The sequence below is a fragment of the Dunckerocampus dactyliophorus genome, chromosome 11, assembly GCF_027744805.1.
Source record: "Dunckerocampus dactyliophorus isolate RoL2022-P2 chromosome 11, RoL_Ddac_1.1, whole genome shotgun sequence".
In the NCBI taxonomy this organism is placed as follows: Eukaryota; Metazoa; Chordata; class Actinopteri; order Syngnathiformes; family Syngnathidae; genus Dunckerocampus; species Dunckerocampus dactyliophorus.
The window spans coordinates 1,442,627-1,464,013 of NC_072829.1; the positions used below are offsets into that span (position 1 = coordinate 1,442,627).

A 21,387-nucleotide genomic window follows, 5' to 3' on the forward strand; every position below is an offset into this window, starting at 1 on the left:
TGTACCTGACTTTACCGTCTACAGGATGTGCAGAGCGATACTTATACTTATTGCTGGAATTAATTACTTTTAAGTACGGAGCCATTTTTCTCCAGAATGACATACTTAAAATTGCATTTCTACAAGGTCTACATTGAGGTTCTTGGTGTCAAAGGACATATGTACATATCTATGCTACTGGCTAGACCAGCAGATTTTGTAAATCGTGGCTAAATATCCCAACTGTGCATTTTTCTTTCCACTAATCCTTGGCACACTGCTGCTGTGTCTTCCTTCCACAGGACTCCTACATCCAGAGCCGTGCAGATACTATGCAGAACATCGAAAGCACCATCGTGGAACTGGGTTCAATATTCCAGCAGCTGGCACACATGGTCAAAGAGCAGGAGGAGACCATCCAAAGGTTAGTCCATGCTATGCAATTTTGTGTATTTTCTTCTACTTTTGTTGACGATAATTATTGGGTCGTTATGAGGGAATTATGACATCATGCTGATAAATCCGGTAACATTAAAAATTGCTCCGATAATCTAAAAAAAACTCTCCAACGAGGCGAGATTACCCACACTCTGCATGTGAGCAAATCAAGTGCTCCTTTTTTCTCCTGCCTGTGACATTAACAGCCTATGGTAACTTCCCCTAAGCTCACTTGGAAACAAACATTCACTCTCTGAGGAAGACATTTCGTGTGTTAGTTGTACCAAATGCCCCACGATGAGGGGGGGGGAAAAACCATCAAGAACACAAAAAACCTTATCAGCCATCCGTGGCATCACGCCTGCTGCTTGGAGCGTGTGTCCGAATACAGTGCACCTTGCTGGGCCACAGCAGGTGGCTCCTCCCCCTCTATACTCTGGTTCTCCTGATAGTAGTGATGTGGTAGTAGTGATTAGGACTAATCAACAAATCCTCATTTGTTCCAGTCCTCCTTACCTCCAGGTGTGCACAAACTACACTTAGTAGTGTGAAAAAGAGTTTGCCCCCTTCCTGATTTCTTATTTTTTTGCGTGTTTGTCACACGTAAACGTTTCAGATCATCAAACAAATGTAAATATTAGTCAATGACAACACAATTCCACACTTTATGCAGTTTTTAAATGAAACTTTTTTATTAAGAGAGGAAAAAACCCCAAAGCTACATGTCCCTGTGTGAAGAAGTGATTGCCCCCTAAAGCTAATAACAACTGCAATCAAGCGTTTGTGATAACTTGCAATGAGTCTCTTCCAGCGCTGGGGAGGAATTTTGCACAATTGTTGTCATTCAGCCACATTGGAAGCTTTTCCAGCATGAAGCAGGTCAGGACTTGGACTAGGCCACTCCAAAGTCTTTCTGGTGTGTTTTGGATCATTGTCCTGCTGCAGAACCCAAGTTGCTTTCAGCTTGAGGTCACCAACAGATGGCCGGACATTCTCCTTCAGCAGAATTCATGCTTCCATTTATCACAGCAAGTCTTCCAGGCCCTGAAGACCATCACACTACCACCACCACATTTTACTGTTGCTATGATGTTCTTTTTCTGAAATGCAGCAGATGTAATGGGACACACAACTTCCAACCAGTTCAACTTTTGCCTTGTCAGACCACAGAGTATTTTCCCAAAGGTCTTGAGGTTCATCAAGGCTGAGGTTTCTGGAAAAATTGATATGAGCCTTAATGTTGTTTTTGTTCAGCAGTGGTTTTGGTCTTGGAACTCTGCCATGCAGACCGTTTTTGCCCAGTGTCTTTCTTATGGTGGAGTCATGAACACTGACCTTAACTGAGGCAAGTGAGGCCTGCAGTTCTTTGGATGTTGTTGTGGGGTCTTTTGTGACCTCTTGGATGAATCGTCGCTGCGCTTTTGGGTTCATTTTGGTTGGCCGGCCCCTCCTGGGAAGGTTCACCACTGGTCCATGTTTTCACCATTTGTGGATAATGCCCCACCCCCGTTAAATCACTTTTCCACACACGGCCATGTAGGTTTGGATTGTTTTTTGTCCCTTTTTAATAATAAAAAGTTTCATTTAAAAAGTGCATTTTGTGTTGAGTTGTTGTCATTGACTAATATTTACATTTGTTTGATGATCTGAAACATTTAAGTGGGACAAACATGCAAAGAAATCAGGAAGGGAGCGAACACTTCTTCACACCACTGTACATCTACATTTTAAAAAGTTAGATATGAAAAAAGTTATCTGTATTGTCTTGAGAAGCAGAAAGTTATCCGTATCGGTTTGAGAAACAAATAAGATATCGTGCATCTCTAATTTAGAAAGTCTAGTCACACTAATCCTTGGCCTTCCTGTCGCAGGATCGACTCCAACGTGGAGGACACGCAGCTGAACGTGGAGGCGGCCCACTCGGAGATCCTCAAATACTTCCAGTCGGTGTCGTCCAATCGCTGGCTGATGATCAAGATCTTTCTTGTCCTCGTCATCTTCTTCATCATTTTTGTCGTCTTCCTCGCTTGAAGGGCAAGTGGAGAAAGGAAGCACTTTGCATGACGGGAAGAGAAGCTAAAGCTCGACTGGCTTTTGAAGGACACGGAAGGGATGGTTATACACAAGCTTTGGATTCTCCTAGAAGAAATACAAACTTTTCTTAGGAGACGTGATCTTAATCGCGCGGAGGAATGGACAACTTTTTCCTCAAGAAGTTCTCTTAAAGCCCCACTTTTGTAGTGCGTGAATAGAAAGCTGCTCCGACTTCGACCAATTATTCATAAACATTTAATCCAAATGGCTTTAAATTAATGGTTTGATTCTCCAAACTGTCTTTTTTTTATTTAGTTTCTCACGTTTTGTTCCACCCCTTTACTGTTTATGACTTTACTGTTTCCAAGCCAAACTGCAAACTCCCCCTCAGACTGCTTTGCCTCTGAGATGATGCTCATTTTTCATCAGTGTTTCTTTTTTTGTTTGTTTTGGGGGGGGGTTCCCCCCTCTGGTGACAATGTGAAATATTTTTAGATATGTTTTGTTTATTTGCCAAATGTATAAAGGAGCAGTGGCACAGCTGACGCAATAGTCGAGCACAAGCAGACCAGCTCAGGAGAACTTTGCTGACAGAAGCCCCAGCTGGTCCAAGTACGAAAGACTGCTTATGCAACTAACAGAGCATTTTGGAATGAAACCATACGGACCCGGTGGTCCACAGAGTTTCCAGTCTTCAAAAAAAAAAAGTTTTCAGGTTTGACATCAGTACTTATGAAGGGGTTTGAAGGCACCCTAACCAACCCTGGAAGTGTCTTGTTTGGATGTCTCACACACAGACTCCCCTCTTGATCTCATGTACAGGATGTTATTTAAATGACCAATTTTTAAGAAGAAAGAATTCATTCTTCCACATTTTTTTTTTTTTAGCTGACTGCCTTACCTTCTGTGTACAAAGTGCAAATAGTGACAACGGTGTATTGATCGGAAAATGCATATGAATAAAACAATAATAGGGTGCTGGCATTTGTGGGATTCTGTTGTGCGATAAGAGGATTAGTGATATAATTAGACATGCAGGGCTCTAAGGTCACTTGCCAAAATAGACCGCATTCAGATGGGCAGGACATGAGCTCGCGTCTATACAAAGTATTAAGAAAAACCTTTTTATTAAATTGGTAACAAAAGCAGCTTTATTAACACAGCTTTCTTGCAAGGCTGTTTGTATTACGCAACTGCTTGCTAGCATGGCATTAGCCAGGGGTGTCCAAAGTATTACTCAACATAATAAATATAATCAGAGAAAGTAAGACATTCGTGTGTTTCAATAAATGGCTCCGGACGCGTGAACAGGAAGTGACGTCGGGCATTCCGAGCTGTAGTACGGTCACAAGAGTTTATTATGTTATTAATGTGCCTGTTTTGAAATAAGTCATTTTAAAATAAGTCTGTCGTTGGCGAACAAGTCTGGTTCGTGTTACTAGTGACACCTCGTGGCCAGTAGACTACAGTTCATCAACGTCTTGTGTTGCCTTCTGTATTTGTATTTTAGTTCATTTAGAACATTTTTTGTGTTGAAAATGCTTAATTTTGGCCTAGAATACGTAACGTCTGCTTAAACGTGCTTTTTCTTGGACTAATAATGGCGCCGTAGACAACCACGAAACAGCGATCATTTATTAATTCAATATTTTTTGAGAAACAGAGACAGAGTGAGAGAGACAGTGAGGGAGCCATGTTCGAACCGCGACCGCATAAGGTTTTGTTTTTTAGCCTTTTTACAAAATCTAATTTTACAAAATAGTTTTGTGGCTTATATTTACATTCTTTGACCTACCCTTTCTCTACTACAGGGGTGTCAAACTCGTGCCATGGAGGGCCACTAAAGCAGGTGATTTTAATGATCAACACCTTCAGTTTGAGGGAAGGAGCGCATCAATTAAATCACCTGCTGAAGAAACTGGTTGGAGAGAAAATCTGTAGCGTCTCGCCCTCCAGGGCACGAGTTTGGCACGTCTGCTCTACTACATCAGCCCTGTGCACTTTGCTCCAAAGGCGTAATCTCCGGCATGCTGCGGCTCCTTCCCTTCCTAAATCTGGCCTTAATGGCCTCCTCCTCTCCGTCGTCGTCCTCCTCCTCGTCCGACCAATCCACCTGCTGCTGCAGGTTCCCCCTGGATCCCCTCAGGCCGCTTCCCTTGAAGAAGTAGCCTGTTCGGAATTTGGTGCGGAAGGTGATGAAGGAGAGGCTCTTGCTGCGCTGCTGCTTGATCGGGGTGTTGTGAGGCATCTGGTCGTCTTCTTCTCCCGAGGTCAGCTCCTCCAGGCAGTCGCGCAGCACCGAGCGGAACAGGCGGGGCACCTCGTAGACCTCGGGCTCCATCTGGGACACCAGCCTCCTGAACCTGCCGTGGGAAGAAGACGCAGTCTCACATCACAGCGTTCTTAGAAGTTAGCTGAACGACACGGCGGTGACGTGTGGTTGGAACTTTCAGGGGAAGTCTTTCTTTAACTTTCTTACATTCATAATGGCTTTCTGCTCTCAATTAGTGCAAAAAAAAAAAAAAACAGCACAGCGCTCCTGTTCTGATCTTTGACTAACCTTTTTTTAGTCCTTAAAAGCAGCACAGCTCTCCTGTCACATGGAGGATCTTTGACGAGCGTTTTTGTCATAGCTCTTAAAAAGAACACCGCGCTCACGTCGTACAGAATCTTTGACTAGCGTTTTTACCACAGATCCTTAAAAACAGCACAACACTCTTGTTATATGTACTGTATAGAGGATCTCTGACTAACATTTTTGCAGCACGTCCAATGCAGCGGATCATTTTTGTGATATAGAGGATCTTTGACTCGCATTTTTGTAGTCGCTCTTAAAACCAGCAGCATGCTGCTGTTATGTAGAGGATCTTTGACTTGTGCTTTTGCAGCATGTCATTTTAAGAACAGCAAAAGTTTCCTGTATATAGAAGATCTTTGACATTGATTTTTTTCCAGGAGGTGCTTAAAAACAGCAGAGTGCTCCTGGCACATGGAGGATCTTTGACAAGCATTTTTGTAGTAGCTCTTAAAGACAGTAGAATGCTCCCGCCATATAGAATCTTTGGCTAGCGTTTTTGCAAAAGGTCCGCAAAAAATAGCAGTGCGCTCCTGTTCTATAGAGGACCGTTTTGCAGTAATTTTTACAATTTGCAGTAAGTCCAGTACAGCAGAGCATTCCTGTCATATAGAGGATCTTTGACTAGCATTTTTGTAGTAGCGCTTAAAAATAGCAGAGCGCAACTGTTATATAGAGGATCTTTGACTAGTGTTTTTGCTGCAGGTCCTTAAAAACAGCATCCTGTCATAAAGAAGATCTTTGACTACCTTTTTTTGCAGCAGATCCCTCACGTTCTTCATAGAGGATCTTTGACTAACATTTTTCAGCAATTCCAGCAGAGCATTTCTGTCTTCTACAAGATCTTTCACCAGCATTTTTGTCGTAGATCCCTAAAAGCTGAGTGCTCCTGTTTATATAGAGGATCTTTGACTCGCGTTTTTTTTTTTAGTAGAGCCTTAAAAGCTGTGGAACATTTCTGTTATATAGAGGATCTTTGAGGCACATTTTTCCAGCAGGTCCTTAAAAACAGCGTGCTCCTGTCATACAGAAGATCTTTGACCAGCATTTTTGCAGCAGGTCCTGAGCATTTCTGTCATATAGAGGATCTTTGACTGGCGTTTTTGTAGTAGATCCTTAAAAACAGCAGCACTTTTCTGTTATATAGAAGATCTTTGACTAACATTTTTGCAGGACGTCCAACACACATTCCCGCCATATAGAAGATCTTTGACTGGCGTTTTTGCAGCAGGTCCTAAAAAACAACAGAGCGCTCCTGTGATAGAGAGGATCTCTGACGGCCATTTTTGCAGTAAGTCCAACACAGCAGAGCATTCCTGTCATATAAGAGATCTTTGACTAGCGTTTTTGCAGCAGGTCCTTAAAAACAGCAGAGCGTTGTCTTACCTGACGATGACCGGCCCGCACTGGGCGGGGGGGATTTTGGCACAGAGGCCCTGCAGCTCCAGCATGTCGTTGGGGGTCAGCTCATACGGCTGCGGGTTCTGCGGGTTGGCCAGCCAGGTGTAGTCGGCCACGGAAGAGGAACTGCGGCGGCGGCGGCGGCCCTCAGCGGCCTGTTCCAGGCGGATGCGTTCGGTGCGCTTCACCATGGCGCCCAACTCCAGCATCAGGGTGTTGGTGACCAGCTCCTCGCTGGTGCGCTGGCCCGGCACTTTTGGTTCAAGGGAGAATACGGCTGACCAAGGAAACATCTGGAAAACACCATCAGATGGGGCTAATACTAATACTACTTTATATTTAATGCAGAGCTCTGTGTTTGGCCTTTACACCAGGGGTGTCCAAAGTGCGGCCTGGGGGCCATTAGTGGGGACCTGCAGCATTTTAAACAAAGGCAAAATATTAAAAGAAAAAAAGATGTAATCAAGTTTTACAAGAGTTATGTCATAATAACATCATTTTAGTCATATTATGAGAAGCAAATAAGACAAAAAATAAAGTTGTAATTTTTGGAAAATTAGGCTGAAAAAAAAGATATGTTACGGGAATAAAGTCATAATGCAACGTGACCTGCTTGAATGACTATCGCCCTATAGCACTCACTCCTATTGTTATGAAGCGCTTTGAAAGAATAGTCATGACCCACATCAAAAAGAGCATCCCGGCGGCAACTGTGGACCCTCTACAGTTTGCATATCGCCAGAACCGGTCCACGGATGATGCAGTCAACACTGCCATCCACACAGCCCTTTCTCACCTACAGGGCCAGGACACATATGTCAGAATGCTATTTATAGACTATAGCTCTGCTTTTAATACAGTCAGCCCCCACAAACTCACAAATAAGCTCCTCACACTTGGCCTGTCACCCTCCCTCTGTAACTGGGTGTTTAACTTTCTCACAGGCAGGCCCCAGTCAGTCAGAGTCCACATTCGCACATCCAGCTCAAGAATTGTGAGCACTGGGACCCCACAGGGGTGTGTGCTGAGTCCGCTCCTCTACACGCTCTTCACCTACGATTGCGTGGCCTCCCAGGCCATCAGGCTTCTCAACGAAGCACTCACACACACCGCACGCAACACACGCACACACTCATAGCACTTTATTATTTATTTATTTATCTGTATTAATGTCTCTTCTGTTGTTGTTGCTTAATTTATTGGTATTTATGTTCTTATGTTCTTACTCTTTTTTGTGTTTTCTTTTTTTGGAGAATGAACAGAATAAGAATTTCATTGCATAGCAGAACTACCTGTTTTACTGTGCATATGACAATAAAACTCTTCAATCTTGAACTTGAATAATGTAGAAGAAAGAACATTTACAGTTGAATTAGGAAAAAAAAAGAAAAAACAAGGGCTTATATTGAAAAAATGACAATTTTACGAGAATAAAGTCAAAATATTAAGAGAAAAAAATCATATTCTAACAAATAAGGAAAAAAGTCTCAGTTTGACAAGAATTCCAATTTACATGACAATTCATGGGGAAAAATATTAAAGAAAAAAGTCATAACATTATGAGAAACAAACAAAACAAAGAATAAAGTTGTCATTTCTGGGAAATTAGGTTGCAAAATCTGTTATGTTACAGGAATAAAGTCCAAATATTATGGGAAGAAAGTCATCATTTACAAAGAAAAAAAATGTACTTGACGAAAGTTGAAATATTTGAAACAACAGCAGAAATATTTTTTTGAAGTCGTAATTGTCACGCTTCGCAGGACAGGAGCGTGTACTTCCTGTCCTGCGCCATTATTCTGACAAGCGGTGCTTCCGGTGTGGCGGAAGGAACTGCCGCTCCACGCCTGGTGGCCGCACAGCTGCGGTCAATACTAATCAGTGACAGTTAAAAGACCAGCGCTGGTTCATTGTGGTTGTCACTGTCATTGAACCTCGTTGACTTTCCAGTGCTGTCACCTGTTTATATTTGGTATTATTTTTCCCACAGAGCTTTTCCTCTGTCACTTTTAGTTTTTTCTTGTCTTCTGCAATAAAATTACTTTTATTTTTGCACTTCGCCTCCTTCTCTCTGCACACCGAAGGTCACGCTTTCGACAGCTCAAACCAGAACGTGACAGTAATATTATGAAAAACAAACAAAACAAAGAAAGTTGTAAAAAAAAAAAAAGAATAAAGTCAAAATATTATGGGATTAAAGTCCTAATTTGCAAAAAAGAACATTGACAAGAAGAAAGTTGAAAAAAATCTGCAGAAATGGAAAAAAAACACTGCAATTTTACAAGTATAAAGTCAAAATATTAGCAGAAAAATGTCGTATTCTAACAAGCAATAAAGTCACAATTTTACAAAAATTATGTCGTAATATTATGGGGGAAAATAACATCATTTTAGTGGCATGGAGTTGAAATATTAAAGAAAAAAAATGATGTTATTTTTCTTGAAGTCGTAACATTCTGAGAAACAAAACAAAACAAAGTTGTCATCTTTGGAAAATTAGGTTGGAGGAAATATTAATGTAATATTATGTGAAGAAAGTCAAAAGGAAATTTATGAAAATTAATAAAAGGATTAATTGAGAAAAAAGTTGAAATATTCCAAAAGTTAAAAAAAAAACAAAAAACGTAAAAATGGGGAAAAAAAGAGCACCCCTGCTTTAAACAGCAGTGGGTATGGCCTGGTATCATTGAGCCTCTATGAATTCTGCCTAGCAACAAGAGGACACACAAATTCCAGTCTACTTGTACACTGATTGCTGCAGCAACGAGACGTTTTTTTTTAATGTCTTCTTTATTGGTGCCATTTTCATCCATTCTAAATGAAATGCTAACCAAAAATGCCATTTTTCCCTGCAAAGACGTGGCTGTAATATTTCAGTGCACGGATGCCTTTGTGTAAAATGATACACGCGTGAACGTTCGGGCTTGGCTGTATCACGACACAAGAAAGCACCTTACCTTGCATTCACCTGGATGTCAATCAATATGTCTTGCAGACCTCCATGAGCAAAAGAAGCTCCTCGGTGGCACCGCTACCTGCCTTGCTACCACTGTCATGCGCCGCCGGTATGTGCGCGTGTGAGTTTGGGATTGGGAATGGATGTAATCCTGTCATGAGAAAGAGCGGATGATGTGACGAGCTTATGGGCGCACACCAGGCTGAGGAGTGCATGATAGAAGTTTTACGCATGAAAAATCTGTGAGACGTGAACACACGCATCCTCCGCTTTTCTGTGCCTTCTAAACATATAAAAAGAGATCAAAAGAGGCAGCCAATTCATGCACGTAATGGGACACAACTGTTCCTACGACGGAGTATTACGGCCACGTGGAGAAAGAAAAATAATCAGAGATTTCGAGAATAAAGTGATAAAAATGTAAGAAAATAGAATGAAGAACTTTAAAATCGTACGTTTCCAAGAATAGACTTTACGAGAATAAATTGTAATTTACGTAATTTACTTTATTGTCATAGTATTAAAGTTTCTTCTCGGAAATTTACAACTTCATTCTTGTAATATTGCAACTTTTTTCTGGTAAATTTATGACTTTATTCTTGCAAATTTACAACTTCATTCTCATAATATTGCGACTTTATTCTCATAAATTTATGACTATTCTTGTAGATTTACAACTTTATTCTTGAAATCTCAGATTATTTTTTTTCTCAATGTAGCCGTAAATTTACAGCTTCATTCTCATAATATTACAACTTTTTTCTCGTTAATTCACAACTTTATTCTTGCAAATTTACAGCTTCATTTTTGTAATATTGCAGCTTTTTTCTCTTAAATTTCTGACTTTATTTTCTGAAGATCATAAGTTTTTTCTCATAAATTTACAGTGTTGTTCTTCTAATATTGCAGCTTTCTTCTTGTAAATTTACGACTTTAATCTTGCAAATTTACAGCGTCATTTTCGTAATATTGCAACTTTATTCTCGCAAATTTACGACTTCATTCTCGTAATATTGGGACTTTATTCTCGTCAATGTATAACTTTATTCTTGTAATATTAGGAGTTTTTCTTGTAAATTCACAACTTTATTCTCGTAATATTACAGTTTTTTACTTGTAAACGTCTGACTTGATTCTCGTAAATTTATGACTTTATTCTTGAAATCTCTGGTTATTTTTTTTCTCAACGTGGCCCTAATACGTCGTATATTCCGCCTAGAAAGCCTTCTGAAAATACCTCCAAAAAGCGCCAAGAACCAAAATAGGGCAAAGTACTGAAAGTAGTCCATGTTATCATGAATGTGCGTGTTACTACATGCTCACAGCATGGATAGAAAACCATAAACCTTGTTGGAGGCGTTTTAATAGCGAGAAAGACGTGTGTTCATGCCCCACATAAGGACTGTGGATGATGGGCAAAATTCCCCAAAAAAGTGCAGTTTTTGTTGAAGCGGAAATGAATGCACATCCCTGCCCCTGCGATTGGCTGGCGACCAGCCCAGGATGTACCCCGCCTCTCGCCCGAACTCAGCTGGGATATGCTTAAGCATACCCCCACTACCTTAAAGAGGATAAGCGGCATAGAAAATGGATGGATGGATGGATGGATGGATGGATGGATGGATGGTCCCCGTCTTATCAAGCATTGCATAACAACTCCTACGTACTGTAATCCCCGTCTCTGCTGGGTCCCACTAGTCGGCGTTGCTTCGTAGGTTCGTCCCTGGGTTTCCACACCACTCAGCACTCAGCCACCAAATCCCAGATTAGGTTCCAATCCAGTGCCTACCTGGAAGAATGCTTGTTTATCATGGTGATTATGAGCTAATAAAAGGAGCCAATAGTGGCTGCTGTGCATGCTGTTGTTGGTGGTGCAGACTACAGACCTGAGCACTGATTAATACGCTTGTATTTTCTCCTTCTAGTGAGGACTCAAGCAGCAGCATTCTGGACGTTCTGCAGCTGTCTTACAGCTCGTCCGGAGAGCCCAGTGAGCAGTGCCGTTACACTAGTCCAACCTGCACGGATTGGTCTCTCTGAGTCTGGTTTAGACGTTCTTTCCTTGATTTCCTTGATCCTTCTTCAGTTGGTAAAAAGCTGCTGATGATATTGATTTCATGTGGCTGTTAAAGTTCACACCTGAGCCCAATATTACCCCTAGATTTCTCACCTGATCATTACGTTTTAGAGACAGAGGGTCTTAAGGTGACTGATGGCACTTTCTCTTTGTTTCTGTGGGCCAACGTGCCCAAAGTGCGGCCCGGAGGCCATTTGCGTCCCACAGCTGCTTTTTCATTGGCCCGCAGCACATTTTACAAAATCGCGCCATTTTAGTAGCATAATGTTGAAATATTAAATAAAAAAGACATATTTTTCTCTCAGTCGTAACATTATGAGAAACAAACAAAGAATAAAGTTGTAATTTTTGAAAAATTTGATTGCAAAAAAAGTTATGTTACAGGAATAAAGTGAAAAGATTATGGGAATAAAGTCATACTTGACGAGAAAGAAGGAGAGGGAGAGGAGCCAATTGAGGTGGCTGCTCCTGCACACCTCTCTGGTGAGGTGGTCCAGACGAGCCCAGCCAGGAGGAGACCCAGGGATAAGCCTCGGACACGCTGGAGGGATTATGTCTCACAGCTGGCCTGGAAACGCCTTGGTGGAACTGGAAGAGGTGGCTGGAGCCCGGGAGTCTGGGCTTCCCTACTGACACTGTTGCCCCTGCAACCCGGACTCCAAGAAACAGGATGATTGGATGGAATCGATACCAACATTTGTAGCACGGTCCCTAGGATTCAATGTTAATAAATTGAATATTTTCATAGTCAGAGCATAGGAAACCTGTTTATGACTTCCTAAATACGCTTTTTATCATTATTAGACCCCTGTAGACATGAAATAACACCCCATAGTCACGTGTACACTCATATTATTCTTTGTTTACGCCGCATTGCAACTCTTATACTGCAGGGACTGGAGATGGCTGCAAGCTAGCAAGCCTACCAGTTAGACTCGAATTTGTTTCTTCTAATTTTAAGAAGCCAAAAACTTACCACTTCGCCATGGAATGGGAGGAGAATTTTTTTTCAATCGGTCATGTGGGACATGCAATAGCTAACTTCAGGACTTCATGCAGTGTTAAGGTCATGTCATGTAAGCTAATGTCTCAATGTTTTGTGTCATTACTGACACCTACTGACCAGAATCCTGCATATCACTTGTATTTCAATATGTTTTGACTAATAATAGACCATAGTCTGCCATGTCAACAGCAATCATTTATTAATTAATTAATTTAGGAAAAAATGCTATAGAAGGAGGGATGACTGTATTGCCCACCATTACAGTGTGGTTTGATTGTGTGCCAAAATTTGATTAGTCATTTTAAGTTTGTATTTGCCTTATGAACAGTATATTAACAATATTATACATTAACAATGATTAAGTGCGCAATTTTCCTTTAAGAACGTTTCCTGTTTACAAATGGTGCCCTTACAAAGATGGCGTCGCGTGTCGGGCCACACTTCCTGTTTCCGGGTTACGTCATGATGGCGCGTTACGTAGTACGTATTCGCCATACCGTCAGTTGGCGTATGATAACAATAAACAACCCCGAAACAAGAGAAAGACACCAACAGGACTTGTCGCTCCATTTCGACAAAAATAGTCGAAAATATGAGCCGAGACGGCGACAGACTGTTGGACTAGCGAGCCATCGTCACGGGGAAGTCTTGTCGCGCACACAGAGGATCTATTTTTTGGACTTTTTATGTCAAGCCCGAGAGAAGTGGAGTTACGGTTTGCCCCTTCCTTAGCCCCCAGCAGCTAGCTGTGGCTCATTCCTGCTTTTAGCTCACTTCTTGTGTTCGCCTGTTATGCAGTTTCCAGAGGGCTGTCGTCGCACTCCTCGTTCTCCTCCGCCGCCTCTTCGCTCCCTCTCCCCGCTCTCGCTGGCCCTATGTCTCGCTGGCTTTTCCCCTGGTCAGGCTCAATCAAGAAGCGGGCCTGTCGGTACCTCTTACAGCACTACCTCGGTCACTTTTTGCAGGAGCGCCTAAGCTTGGACCAGCTGGGCTTGGACCTGTACAATGGCAGCGGTGTCATCAAGGAAATTAACCTCGATGTCTGGGTGAGTGTGTTTTGTTGTTTAGTCCACCATCACAGCAGTGTGTATGTGTGTGTGTGTGTGTTTTGTTCACCCTGGGCTGTTTCGCAACGGCACTGAAGTTCAACAACAATCTCCAACGTCATGCTCTCAGCTCGCATTTCTTCTCGGAAACACACTTCTGGAAAGCCTCACCACTCCTATTTATCTACTTTTCCTCACCTCTAGCTAGACTTTAGCCACAGGACACTCACTTTTGTGGAAATGAGTCATTCTTTACATATTATCTCTTGACTAGGCTGTCAACGAGCTTCTGGAGTCTCTTGGGGCTCCCCTGGAAATAGTTGATGGGTTTGTGAGCAGCATCACAGTGACCATCCCCTGGCAAGCTCTGCTAACTGATCACTGCACCTTAGAAGTGTCTGGTCTCCAGATCACATGCAGGCCCAAGTACCGCACTGGTAAGTTGCCTTTCAAGTCTTCATATTTGCCCACACAGACTGCACGGCATCAGAACAAAATGTGGAGACCAGTCGAAAAATGGCAATAATATGTATTTTGCACTGTTGGATCTTACGGAGCGTCTAAGTAGAGCTTGGAAGTGAGACAAAAACATTTTTGATTAAGCTATTTATTGCAAATTAGCACTCGAGTTTAATAGGCTGTTCATCAGGTGATCAAAAGATCACAGCCGAGAAAAGGAACAATCTTGGCAAAAAAATGTGGCTTGAATGTGGTTTAGTGTCAGGTATTCACACTGTCACGATCCTTTGATGGCAAAGGTGCAGTAAAGACGCATTTAAGACCTCTTCAACCATTCTGAGGCTCATAGAACAGTCAAGTGGTAGACCCAAAAAAATAAAGTATCCCGAAAGTATCCCATTGGCTGTCCATCAAGACACGGGACCATCCTCGGCCCAAATGAAGGTTGTTACTGGTGCCGAGTGCAGTCCAATAACCATTAGACGCCATCTGCCAGAGAAGGCCTTTCAGAAGAAAAAAGGTCTTCAAGGATCTCGTCTCCTTCAAGACGACAAAATTGGGTGTTTGGAATTTGCAGGAGAGCAACAAAAAGGAGATCCCACCTGAGATGTTTTCCACAGGGCACAGTGGAGGGGGCGCCATCATGATCCTTCACTGGAACAATGGAGTTTTAGGTTGTGCAGGGGCGTCAAAAGGCAGCCGGCTTTGTGGGGATGTTGCAGGGGAGGGGGCATCCCTCATGACTGAAGGCCCTTGTCTGTGTTGTAATAACTGGTTTTTCAACAGGACAACGCTGCACTTCACCAAGGAGTTCTTCTAGAGGAATAAGCTCACTCTTTTGGACCATCCTTCGTGTTCCCCTCATCTAAATCCAATGGAGAACATTTGCAAAAGATGTGAAGTGTTCACAACCATGTGGTTTTATTTGCATGCAGGCGGGGGCTGGGACTCCCAAGGCTGGTCGTCCAGCATGACCTCGAGCATGCAGCTGGCTCAGGAGTGCCTGAAAGACCCCCCAGAAGCATCCGAGGAGCCGCCAGCCCCGCTGGAGGGGCTTGAGATGTTTGCACAAACCATTGAAACGGGTGAGTTTTAAAGTGTCTGTGCACATGTGCGGTATCTCGCAAAAGTGAGTCCACCCCTCACATTTCATCAAGCGTTTTATTACCTCTATCACATAAATGAAACATGGATATGCTTCTGAGTAGTCAGTGTACAGCTTGTCTAGCAGTATAGATTATCCACTGTAAATACGTCACCACACGATTATTGTTTAAATAGCTGGCAACACAAGTGAGTACACCACATGAACATACTGGAATCCTCTTCCACTCTCCCATCATTACATCACTGACGGAGCTGGTGGACCCCTTGCGTTCCTCCACCGTCCTTCCTTCCGCCTGAGGATGCCCCACAAATGCTCAATTAATTGGGTTCAGATGTGGAGGAGACATATTTACTTTGCCACTGCATCACCTTCAGCTTCCTCAGCAAAGCCGTCTGACTCCTAATCATGTTGGAAGTTCCCCAGCACCGGCAACACTCATGCATCCCCGGACCATGACGCCACCACCATGCTTGACTATGGGCAAGACACAATTATCTGGCTGCTCATTTGTGTTGCCAGCTATTTAGAGAATAATGACCGTGTTTTGAGTCACTTTCAGCAGGTAGTACATTTGAACTGCTACACAAGCTGTACACTGACTACTGTAAAGTTTCATTTCTGTTCAGCAATAAAGACGGTTGCTGACATGTGAGGTGTGCAGTCGCTTTTGTGATGTACTGTATATTAACAATTACTGCTCATTTTGTGTGTGTTTGTGTGCATGCAGTCCTTCGTCGTATTAAAGTCACCCTCCTGGACACCATAGTCCGCATCGAGCACCAGCCCCCGGACCTGGAAACAGGCGTTGCCTTAGAGGTGCACATCAAATGGTAAGATTTTTTTTATTGAGATATTTTCTCACCCGGAAAAGGATGGAGTGCCATCTCCGGGCAGGGTTTCCCTTAGGATTTTTTTGAAGCTGTGGTGTTGAGCTGCATGGGAGGGCGGACTTCAGCCGCTGTATCGTCCCACTGCTGCGTCTGCATTTCTTTTTTTAAAATGACAAATAGCAATTTTTTATGACTTATTTATTTATTATTTATTTAACTTTTTCAAAAACTAGCAGAACATGAAACGAGATCACTGTAAAACTGTTAATTTAATGGCAAAGTTGCTGAGAGCACTGCTAACATTAAAATTGCACTTTATTTAAAAAGCACACCTCCACTCAGTGTGCTCATTTGTCATTAAACGCAGGTGTTATGTTTGAATAGAACACTTTTAAAAATGCTAAGAGGTGAAGCAAATATTCTTTGGTGAACTATTCAACAACAGCTACCTGTTGGAGACCCCTGTGATGGCATCATTGTCTAAAGCGGTACACACGACGTGTTTGTGCTGCACAGCTTCGACACACAACTCGTTTTTTTAAAGACAAGCCACAAGTATTATAGTGATTACAAGAGAGCAAGATTCTTAAGTGACACAGAAAAGTAAGTTGTGGTGATGATCGTAGCTCGTAGCTCGCCCGTGGGACAAAAATGAGCTAGCTAGATGCCGCCAGCCAGACATGTCAACAAAAATGCCAGAAAGTGGAAAGAAATTGAAATGTGAGCGATCACACACGCTGGCATCGATAGGCTTAGCATGTGACAAGCTGTCGTCAATTGACTATACATTTCAAAAGCTATTGTTCCTTCTCCAGAAAATAAGAAACGAGGAGTGAAAGTCAACACAAGACGTGTCGCTTTATCCGGTCACATATGCACAAGTACCAGCAAGGCTTACAGGCGATTCCGGTGCATGCTTATCAAAATAAAGCACAGTGAAACATTTTTATGATACTTTAAATCGGTACAGTGACATTGTTATTGTAGGTGCCAATGCCGAAGAACAACTTTCGGCTAGCGGCTAGCTTCACCACACACTCGCTCACAATGTCTCAGGCCACCAGCGAAAGGTAACGCTACATATTGGATTTGCCGCCACGACTGCTGTGTTTTTGTTTTTGACGCTAGGTGTAGCATTCCTTGCTATGTTGCTATGTGAAATTATTGCACCCAGTAAGGAAGTTCCGCTAGTGCGTCAAATGAGCAAAATAGTGTAAGTATTCCATGTTATCATAAATGCACCTGTTACTACATGCTCACGGCATGGATAGAAAACCAGAAAACCTTGTTGGATGTTTGTGGGGGTGCTTTAATGACGGCCTTTCTAGGCGGAATGGGTGTGGCCATTACGTGCAATAATTGGCTGCCTGTTTTTAGCTTTTTTTATATTTTTAGAATGCACAGAAAAGAGAAAGACGTGTGTGTTCATGTCTCACATAAGGATTGTGGAAGATGGGCAAAATTCCAAAAAAAGTGCACTTTTCCTACCGTGGGGTTTTTACAAGTGAGAGAAGGATGGTATGTGAGATGGACAGGCGGATTGGTGCGTCATCTGCAGTGATCCGTGGTGGTGAAGAGGGAGCTGAGCCGAAAGGCAAAGCTCTCAATTTACTGGTCGATCTAAGCTCCTACCCTCACCTATTAGTCATGAGCTTTGGGTCGTGACCGAAAGGACAAGACCGTGGGTACAAGCTGCTGAAATGAGTTTTCGCCGTCAGATGACTGGGCTCTCCCTGAGAGATAAGGTGAGAAGCACTGTCATCCGGGAGAAACTCGGAGTAGAAGCGCTGCTCCTCCGCATTGAGAGGAGTCAGATGAGGTGGCTCAGGCATCTGGTCAGGATGCCTCCCGGTCACCTCCCTGAGTAGGTGTTCAGGGCACGTCTAACCGGTAGGAGGCCTCAGGGAAGACCCAGGACACGTCGGAGAGACTATGTCTCTCAACTGGCCTGGGAACGCCTCTGGATCCGCTGGGAAGAGCTGGATGAAGTAGCCGGGGAGAGGGAAGTCTGTGCTTCTCTGCTTTGGCTGCTGCTCCCGCGACCTGACCTCGGATCAGCGGAAGAAGACTGATGGATGTTTTGATTTCCACTACTCTACAATGATGATGATTATGGGTGTCACAAGATTTCGCAAGATTAAAACGTGACAAGGTTTCTCATTCAGAATAAAAATGTCTCATGGGACTAGGCCTGGGACCATAATGAATAAATAAATTAATCACACAATAAATGAAAATGAACTTGATAATTTTGCCGTCCTTAATATATTGCCGTGTGCATGCGTATCTGTTTTTCTCGCCTCCAAACAGGCAGTAAGAGGATTCACTCTGTGCATTGGTTTCAGCACCTTGCTGTGTTTGTTCCATGGAACAACGGCATCAACGGAGTGAGCCCTTTTGTCTTTTGATCTCGGTGGGTGGAGAAGGGCTTGTAGCATGGACATTGCAGAAGAATGTAACATACTAGAAATGATATTAGCAGATTGCAATATTTTGTCATTTTTAAAATACTTTTTCATTGTACTTTTCTTAAAAGTTAAGTTAAAATCTTGTCTCTTTGTTTGCGTAGACCCAACCTTGTGCCTTGTGACACCCCTAATGATGATACATACTCTATGTTGATAAAAGTTGATAAGAACATACTGTAAGCATGTCAGTTGGATGTGATTTCCAGTCACAAATGCTTAGTCACTGCTGAAGGCCGACAAAGCAATCGCAGTCAGGATGTGAAACAATTTAACTGAGAAATCAACTCAACAATGAAGCCGAAGCAGTCTTATCTTCGTCTTTTATGTGTCTAATTTGCAAGCCGTCCCATATTGTTTGCTTTCCATCTCCGCGTGTGCGCAAATTTCTGATGGGAGATGTTTTAACAGGGATGGAAAATTGGTGTGTGAAGAAAGTGCTTTGTCTGGACCGCACAGAAGGTGTGGTCACTTTGGGATGTCGGGTGGGGGACAGTGACATGAACATCAGTCAACTGACAATGCGAATGTTATTATTACATTTTTATAACCATCTAAAATGTCCCAATAGTGTCATTTGAATAGGCCTCTTTTTTCCCCCTCTGTTGAACTGTTGTTGCCATGTTGACACAAAGCTCTTCAGGATCCTTGTGCGTACGCCGTGTCGGCCACGAGAGGGCACTTCCATTAAAGCCACCTGCTTGTAGCCCTGTTAGACACACAACATGGTGCAGTGGCAGATGACTGTGAGAGACATAGCAGAAGTTTTTCCCAGGTTAGAAATACAGCAGTCTCTCGCAATATTATCACTCCCTCGCTATATTGCCTGTTTTTTTAATGAATCAACAAATAATTACTGTTTTGTGTTTGTATACAGCCTATTATTAGTTTAAAAAAATGTATATTTAAGCAAGTTGTACCTATTCTTGGCCTAAATGAAGCATTTTCAAGCATAAAAATGGCTAAGTATCTAACTACTGTACATGCAGATCCAAGGCAGAACAAGCATTGTAATAGTGAATGTAGTGCTGTATTCTGCATTGGCCACAAGGTGTCCTGTTCGGTGAGACAGGCACTAGACTCCTCACTAAGTTTCCCTAGGGAACACATTTACTGTGACACTGCTCCAGCAGGAGTTTTATTTATGTCTTACATGGCTTATTTACTCTTATTATGTCTACTATATTGGGTAATACAAGTGGTAATACACAAGGAAGTACATTGTCTAGAAAAACAACTAGGAACTGCTAACCTGTGAGCCTATGTTAACTTTTTTATGTCTAATATGTCTTATACTATATTGGGTAATATGAGTGTAAAGGTGAGTGTAGGGGTGTTATTTCATGTCTTGAGGGCTCTAATAATGGTAAGAACTGTATTTTCTATTCCATAACTACAGAAATATTCCATTTATTAATATTGAATCTTACTTTGTGGAAATTCATGTATTGTGGTTGGGCCTGGAACCAATTAACAGCGATAAACGAGGGGGTACTCTAATGGGGACTGCTTTCGGGTACATGTTGTTTTGTGTATTGATTGTTGTGTGCAAAGTGTCCATAATAAACCTATTGTACAGTGTTTTATAAGTTTTGTAGGTGCATAAACTGCACCCCCGAGGTTTCTTAGTAGCTAAATGATTGACGATGTTCTCCAGGCTGGAGTACTTTGATGAGGCGGTGCGGGACCCAGCCAGTCAGACTGCTGTGCCTGTGGACATCCATCAGCCGCCCGCCTTCCTGCACAAGATCCTGCATCTGAGTGCTGTCCGGCTTCTTTATGACAGCATGGGCACAGCACAGGTCAAACCAACCACCATATATTATAATCTATCCATAATCTATTATAAAAAGGGGTGCACGATAATATCGGGCCGATATGCGGGGATTATGACGTCATACCGGTAAATCCAATAACATTAAGAATAGCTCTGATAACTGATAATTGAAAAAAAAAAAACGCTCCAATGAAGCAAGATTACACGTACTGTGCGGGTGAGCAAATCAAGTGGCCCTTTTTTCTCCTGCCTGTGATGTTAATGGCCTGTTGTAACTACCCTTGAGCTCACTTGGAAACAAACATTTACTTTACATTTACCGAGGACAACATTTTGTGTGCTCGTTGTACCAAATGCCACGCGATGAGTGGGGGAAAAAAACATTGAGCACACAAAAAAACACCTGAAACGCCAGTGTTGCGCCGTTTGAAAAGTGCAAAAGGTTTGCCAGAGACGTCCGTGGCATCACACCAGCTGCTCGGAACGTATGCCCGAATACAGTGCACCTTGCTGGGCCACCCTGGATGGCTCCTCCCACTCCATACTCCGGTTCTCCTGACCTCCGTAGCGGCACACCAGCTGCTCGGAGTGTGTGCCTGAATACAGTGCACCATGCTGGGCCACAGCAGGTGGTTCCCTCCGCTCTATACACTGCTCATAGTAGTAATGTGGTAGTAGTAATGTCATCATATTTCATTAGGCCAAGTCAGCAGGTACCTTTGGTCCAACCTTAATTTGTTCCAGTCCTTACCTCCAGGCGTGCACAAACTACACTTAAATCTAATCAGTTATCTGTACCATTTCGGTCTTGCGAAGCAGAAAGTTCTGTATCGGTTTGAAAAAAAAGATATTGTGCATCTCTAAGTATAACATAATTGTGAGATCCAGAAGTTGCTGAGTCTATTGTTCCTGTTGCTATTCAAAACTACAGATAACTTCTTCAGACGAGCAAGAATGTAATTATCATTAACGTGGATACTTGGGTTTTTTCCCCCTGTAGGAAGTTCCTGAGCGGAAAAAAAATGAGCCGTACGCTGCCAGTGAAGGCGATGAGGATGATTATGATCAGCAGGAGCGAGAAAAGGGGAAGCCCCCGGAGGTCCCCCTTTCTCAGCCGCTGCTCATAGGAAGCTGCTCTGGTTTCATGGAGACCACGGTCAAGATCAAGCAGAATGACATGCTGCCTGGACCAAAGGTTTGTACGTGTTTGGTATGATATATGAAGAAATTGGGATC

At 42.8% G+C, this 21,387-nt stretch overlaps 3 protein-coding genes and 1 long non-coding RNA gene across 12 annotated transcripts in view; 3 read left to right on the top strand and 1 right to left on the bottom strand.

Moving 5' to 3' along the window:
* stx5a (syntaxin 5A) overlaps positions 1–3,435 on the top strand; it is a 21,906-nt gene extending 18,471 nt beyond the window's left edge. For all 5 annotated transcript variants that reach the window (XM_054792146.1, XM_054792145.1, XM_054792144.1 and 2 more), the window contains 2 exons: positions 282–403; positions 2,289–3,435. In XM_054792146.1, the coding sequence (XP_054648121.1) occupies positions 282–403; positions 2,289–2,448 (282 nt within the window). In that variant the 3' untranslated portion in view covers positions 2,449–3,435. The remainder of the gene's footprint in view (positions 1–281; positions 404–2,288) is intronic.
* zgc:162144 (RD3 domain-containing protein) lies at positions 64–11,414 on the bottom strand. 2 transcript variants are annotated; one of them, XM_054792165.1, is made up of 5 exons: positions 11,270–11,414; positions 11,051–11,172; positions 9,385–9,534; positions 6,413–6,720; positions 64–4,814 (listed from the first exon to the last, which is right to left on the bottom strand). In XM_054792165.1, the coding sequence occupies exons 4-5, from the start codon at positions 6,718–6,720 to the stop codon at positions 4,439–4,441; spliced, it is 684 nt and encodes a 227-aa protein (XP_054648140.1). In that variant the 5' UTR covers positions 9,385–9,534; positions 11,051–11,172; positions 11,270–11,414; the 3' UTR covers positions 64–4,438. The 2 variants fall into 2 exon arrangements, with proteins under 2 accessions (XP_054648140.1, XP_054648141.1); XM_054792166.1 differs by having other exon boundaries at positions 11,051–11,168; positions 11,270–11,413.
* On the top strand, positions 4,278–8,482 carry LOC129189941 (uncharacterized). 2 transcript variants are annotated; one of them, XR_008572902.1, is made up of 2 exons: positions 4,278–6,317; positions 6,380–8,482. It is a non-coding gene; the product is annotated as an uncharacterized LOC129189941 (long non-coding RNA). The 2 variants fall into 2 exon arrangements; XR_008572903.1 differs by having other exon boundaries at positions 6,383–8,482.
* atg2a (autophagy related 2A) overlaps positions 11,293–21,387 on the top strand; it is a 39,386-nt gene continuing 29,291 nt past the window's right edge. Inside the window, exons 1-6 of one of the 3 annotated variants that reach the window (XM_054792134.1) lie at positions 11,293–13,512; positions 13,787–13,949; positions 14,907–15,056; positions 15,807–15,909; positions 20,032–20,176; positions 21,152–21,346. In XM_054792134.1, the coding sequence (XP_054648109.1) occupies positions 13,342–13,512; positions 13,787–13,949; positions 14,907–15,056; positions 15,807–15,909; positions 20,032–20,176; positions 21,152–21,346 (927 nt within the window). In that variant the 5' untranslated portion in view covers positions 11,293–13,341. The remainder of the gene's footprint in view (positions 13,513–13,786; positions 13,950–14,906; positions 15,057–15,806; positions 15,910–20,031; positions 20,177–21,151; positions 21,347–21,387) is intronic. The other 2 variants (XM_054792135.1, XM_054792136.1) reach the window with 2 other exon arrangements.